The sequence below is a fragment of the Argopecten irradians genome, unplaced genomic scaffold (genome assembly GCF_041381155.1).
Source record: "Argopecten irradians isolate NY unplaced genomic scaffold, Ai_NY scaffold_1268, whole genome shotgun sequence".
Classification (NCBI taxonomy): domain Eukaryota; kingdom Metazoa; phylum Mollusca; class Bivalvia; order Pectinida; family Pectinidae; genus Argopecten; species Argopecten irradians.
The window spans coordinates 1-4,872 of record NW_027188734.1 but is presented as its reverse complement, the minus strand read 5'-3'; the positions used below and the strand labels follow the sequence as shown (position 1 = coordinate 4,872).

At 37.1% G+C, this 4,872-nt stretch overlaps 1 protein-coding gene across 1 annotated transcript; it reads right to left on the bottom strand.

Moving 5' to 3' along the window:
- Nucleotides 1-1,727: 1,727 nt before the first annotated feature.
- LOC138314057 (sericin-2-like) lies at nucleotides 1,728-3,927 on the bottom strand (the record flags this gene model as incomplete). Its single annotated transcript, XM_069254253.1, has 4 exons — nucleotides 1,728-1,926; nucleotides 2,050-2,325; nucleotides 2,424-2,690; nucleotides 3,816-3,927. Coding segments are annotated over 4 exons (854 nt in total), but the record flags the coding sequence as incomplete, so codon positions are not given.
- Between the last annotated feature and the right edge of the window lie 945 nt (nucleotides 3,928-4,872).

Sequence of the window (4,872 nt, the reverse complement as noted above, 5' to 3'; positions counted from 1 at the left end):
ACCTTGAATGAAGGTCAAGGTCATTTATTTGAACAAACTTGGTAGTCCTTCATCCCAGCATCCTACAGGGCAAATATCAGTACCCTGGGCCTTCTGGTTCTTGAGAAGAAGTTGTTTAAAGATTTTAGCCTTTTTGACCCCTGTGACCTTGATGAAGGTCAAGGTCATTCATTTGAACAAACTTGGTAGCCCTTCATCCAGGCATGTCACAGGCCCAATATCAGTACCCTGGGCCTTCTGGTTCTTGAGAAGAAGTTGTTTAAAGATTTTAGCCTATTTGACCCTCGAGACCTTGAATGAAGGTCAATGTCATTTATTTGAACAAACTTAGTAGCCCTTAAATCCCAGCATGCCACAGGCCTAATATCAGGTTTCTAGGCCTCTTAGTTATTCACAAGAAGTTATTTAAAGGATTTTAGCCTATTTGACCCCTGTGACCTTGAATGAAGGTCAAGGTCATTTATTTGAACAAACTTGGTAGCCCTTCATCCCAGCATCCTACAGGGCAAATATCAGTACCCTGGGCCTTCTTGGTTCTTGAGAAGAAGTTGTTTAAAGATTTTTAGCCTATTTGACCCTCGTGACCTTGAATGAAGGTCAAGGTCATTTATTTGAACAAACTTGGTAGCCCTTCATCCCAGCATGCCACAGGCCTAATAATCAGGTCTCTAGGCCTCTTAGTTATTCACAAGAAGTTGTTTAAAGGATTTTAGTCTATTTGACCCTCGTGACCTTGAATGAAGGTCAAGGTCATTTATTCGAACAAACTTGGTAGCCCTTCATCCCAGCATCCTACAGGGCAAATATCAGTACCCTGGGCCTTCTGGTCGTTCTTGAGAAGAAGTTGTTTAAAAATTTCAGGCCTTTTTGACCCCTGTGACCTTGAATGAAGGTCAATGTCATTCATTTGAACAAACTTGGTAGCCCTCCATCCAGCAACCTACACGCCAAATATGAGTACCAACCCTGGGCATTCTGGTTCTTGAGAAGAAGTCTTGTTGAATAAAATGTTTACGCCACAGGCCGCACGGCGGTCACGCTCACGGACGACGGACCGGTGCCATGATGACAATAGGTCATGACCTGACCCTTCGGGTCAGATATAGACCTAAAAAAAAGGTATATATTAGTAAATTTTAAAAAACTGACTGGATTTACAGCTAGTGCTTTTCAACCCACAGTCCACAAGTGCTGGAGCTCCATAATGTGCTAGCAGTATATATTCTGTGTCATTTCTTAAACATTTAATATATACAAACACAGAATTGTCTTGCGCTGAAGGAATATTATAATATAATACTTAAAGTATGTGATAATGATTACATGACTAACTGCTATATGCCTTCCACCATCAAAGGGACCTCTAGATATTCAGACGATGGGGCAAATGTGCAAGCAGTAGTCTGTTGTCATTTTTAAATGTTTATATAAACAAACATTTCCCTTCCACATCTGCACTAAGATATGAAGCTGAACATGATGAAAATACATTAATACCAATACTGTCCTTGAGGTGGAATGATTAGAACTTGCGATTGTAGAATAATCAATCATGTATATTTTAAGTATTAAATAAAAAGGCAGTTTCTCTCTCTTCTTTAAACAAAAATTTAAATTTACGAATTTTTCAAATTATAATCAATAACCTGAAGAACACTAGCGATAGCAAATCAAAGCCTTCACTTTTCTGCGTCACATTTGATCTTTCTTAAGAATAGTTATGGTACCTTGAGTGGGACATCCCAGATGATGCCCTGTTGTTGGAAGGACTGAATGTGACTGAAGACTCGCCGTCACTGGGTGGTATTGTGACTGTAGACTCAAGCTCCTTATTGGATGGACCTGTGACTGAAGACTCCCCGTTATTGGATGGAGCTTGTGACTGACGAACTCCTGTTATTAGATGGACTTGTGACTGACGAACTCCTGTTTATTAGATGGACTTGTGACTGACGAACTCCTGTTATTAGATGGACTTGTGACTGACGAACTCCTGTTATTAGATGGACTTGTGACTGAAGACTCCCCGTTATTGGATGGACTTGTGACTGACGAACTCCTGTTTATTAGATGGACTTGTGACTGAAGACTCCCCGTTATTGGATGGACTTGTGACTGACGATCTCCTGTTATTAGATGGACTTGTGACTGACGAACTCCTGTTTATTAGATGGACTTGTGACTGACGAACTCCTGTTATTAGATGGACTTGTGACTGACGAACTCCTGTTATTAGATGGACTTGTGACTGACGAACTCCTGTTATTAGATGGACTTGTGACTGACGATCTCCTGTTATTAGATGGACTTGTGACTGACGAACTCCTGTTATTAGATGGACTTGTGACTGACGAATTCCTGTTATTAGATGGACTTGTGACTGACGAACTCCTGTTATTAGATGGGACTTGTGACTGACGAACTCCTGTTATTAGATGGACTTGTGACTGACGAACTCCTGTTATTTAGATGGACTTGTGACTGAAGACTCCCGTTATTGGATGGACTTGTGACTGACGATCTCCTGTTATTGGATGGACTTGTATCTGAAGACTCCCCGTTATTGGATGGACTTGTGACTGAAGACTTTCTGTTATTGGATGGACTAAGTGTGACTGGAGACTCCTCTATGGGTACAACAGCACTAGATTGATGTCCATTGGTCGTTAAATTTGATCCAGAACTCAGATCTGAAAAAGTGAAAGCTTAATGCAAAATCTTTTGCAAACAGTAATGCCAATGTTTCTTTACTATACCTGGTCAGATTTTGCGAAATTTATGGTATTGTCACATCATGTCCAGACCTCACAAAACATTTTAGGATTGAAGCAAGGAAATTGTTTGCAATGGAATTGTTCTTTAAATTTTACAATACTATATCTGACCCAATAAGACCCCAGGGCATATAGAAAGTAAGGAAAATTGGAGAGGGCAGTTATTGGGATATGATTTCTGGAGGATACTCATTCAAATTTCGTGGCTGCCACAAAACCGGAAACAGTAGAACTGTTGTTCCTTCGTCAGTGTAAACAATTTGGCATAAACCTGTCAATTGCAGAGCATTAGACAGCTGAAAAACTAATGAAAGACACCTTAAATATGCAGAATGAAATTTATTTATAAAAACTTTCTATTTTTTCCATACATAGTTTGTTATTCAACTAAAATGTGTTATCAGCGAGTAGAAGACATTTTGTCTTAAATGTTTTGATACGTCAGAAAGAGGAGAAAAGGGGGGAGGGCGGGCGCTTTAATTAGGGACATATGCATGGGCACATCTTGGGGTGGATTTCGGTATGTGAGAAACAAGTCACTCAACTCTAGGGACCGAGTAACACAAATCTTTTTATTACTCCTCTGTATTTCATCAAGTACCATGTACATGGTATATAAATTTTAAATAATTAAAGTAGAAAAAAATATCTGCAAGACATAAATTCCCTGCTGTCAGCAACTTGATACCCTGATTGAGATTCAGTAAAATACATGAATTGAAATCAGTTCTCTGAACTATACTTAAGAGCCTAAAAATGAAAATATATTATTAACACCTTCATAAACACAAAATATATTAAAACAAAACATAATCATCATTTAGATTTTATATTATGCATTAAAACAAATTATATTCCTCAGTGTTCACCACGATATGTGGGAAAAAATAATGAATTGGGGGGGGAAAAAATAAAATAATAGAAAAAGTATTTCCGGATCATTGTATACTATTTTATTTTATGGGCGCATTTTATAGTTTTTCCCTTCTACCTATAGAATCCCTGAAGTAAGAACATGTACAGTTTACACTTTGACATTACCTTTTCTTTTCATTTCCATCATAATTTCTTCAGGAGAGCATATCCCACAGGATGATTTGCAAGAATATTCCTCCAGATGTTTTCCTTTTTCTATCAAAGCAGTCTCTGTTAACTGCAAAAACCACATAGCTTTATTATGAATTAACAATCAATGCATCGACATTTTACTATTTTTACAAACAAAAGTTGCGTTCTCACCATCCCCAAATAACAATAAGATCAATAGACAAATATGATAATGTGCTGAAAAGCGAGTTGTTAATGTTTACACCTACCCGCACATCTACTTTAAGTTATGGTGTGCCGTTAATTTTTCATACTCATGAATCAAGAAGAGCTTTTAATATGTTATTCACACCCAAATGTTACTAACATTTTGAGAATTACCAATACTTATAATGCATAGGTTTTAATTTTACACATATAATAAGAGCTCAAAATGAATTTTGGCAGTAACTGCCAAAAATCATGATATTTTCGTCGATAGTGCAGTGAAATGAGTGCATACGGTCTCTGATTATGAAGCCAAGTTGTTGTCTACAATTTTATTTCACATTTTTACAGTGTATTGTTTCAGTAATTGTTCAGTGACTTTCTTCCGATATGTTGCCATATAAGTATACATAACGCATAAATACCTGAACTTTTGTAAGTGTATAATATTCATGTGTTGTAACTAACGTTTAATATGATAGCAGCATGCATGTTTGTGTCTGTTTCTTTTGAATGTTTTCAAAGCTTAAAATCATCAAAAACAATTGTTTTTCAATCGATTACATAAGAATCTAAATAGCATGTCAAAATTTTCGCGCAGTTACGGGCACATATAGCTTAAATGAATTGCTTATTACACCAAATCTAGTAATGCCCCCATATTAACCAAAAATACAACTTCAGACCAAATTTGAACCCTTTTTTTTTAGTAAAACTTAAGAAGATGTCTATGAGCCCAAGCTTCCCTAAACCACTAGAATGTGAAAGGTATTCCCTTACTGTAATAACGTTTGAAGTTTGATGAAACATCCATCATACCCATGAATAGTGTTTAACTCTGATT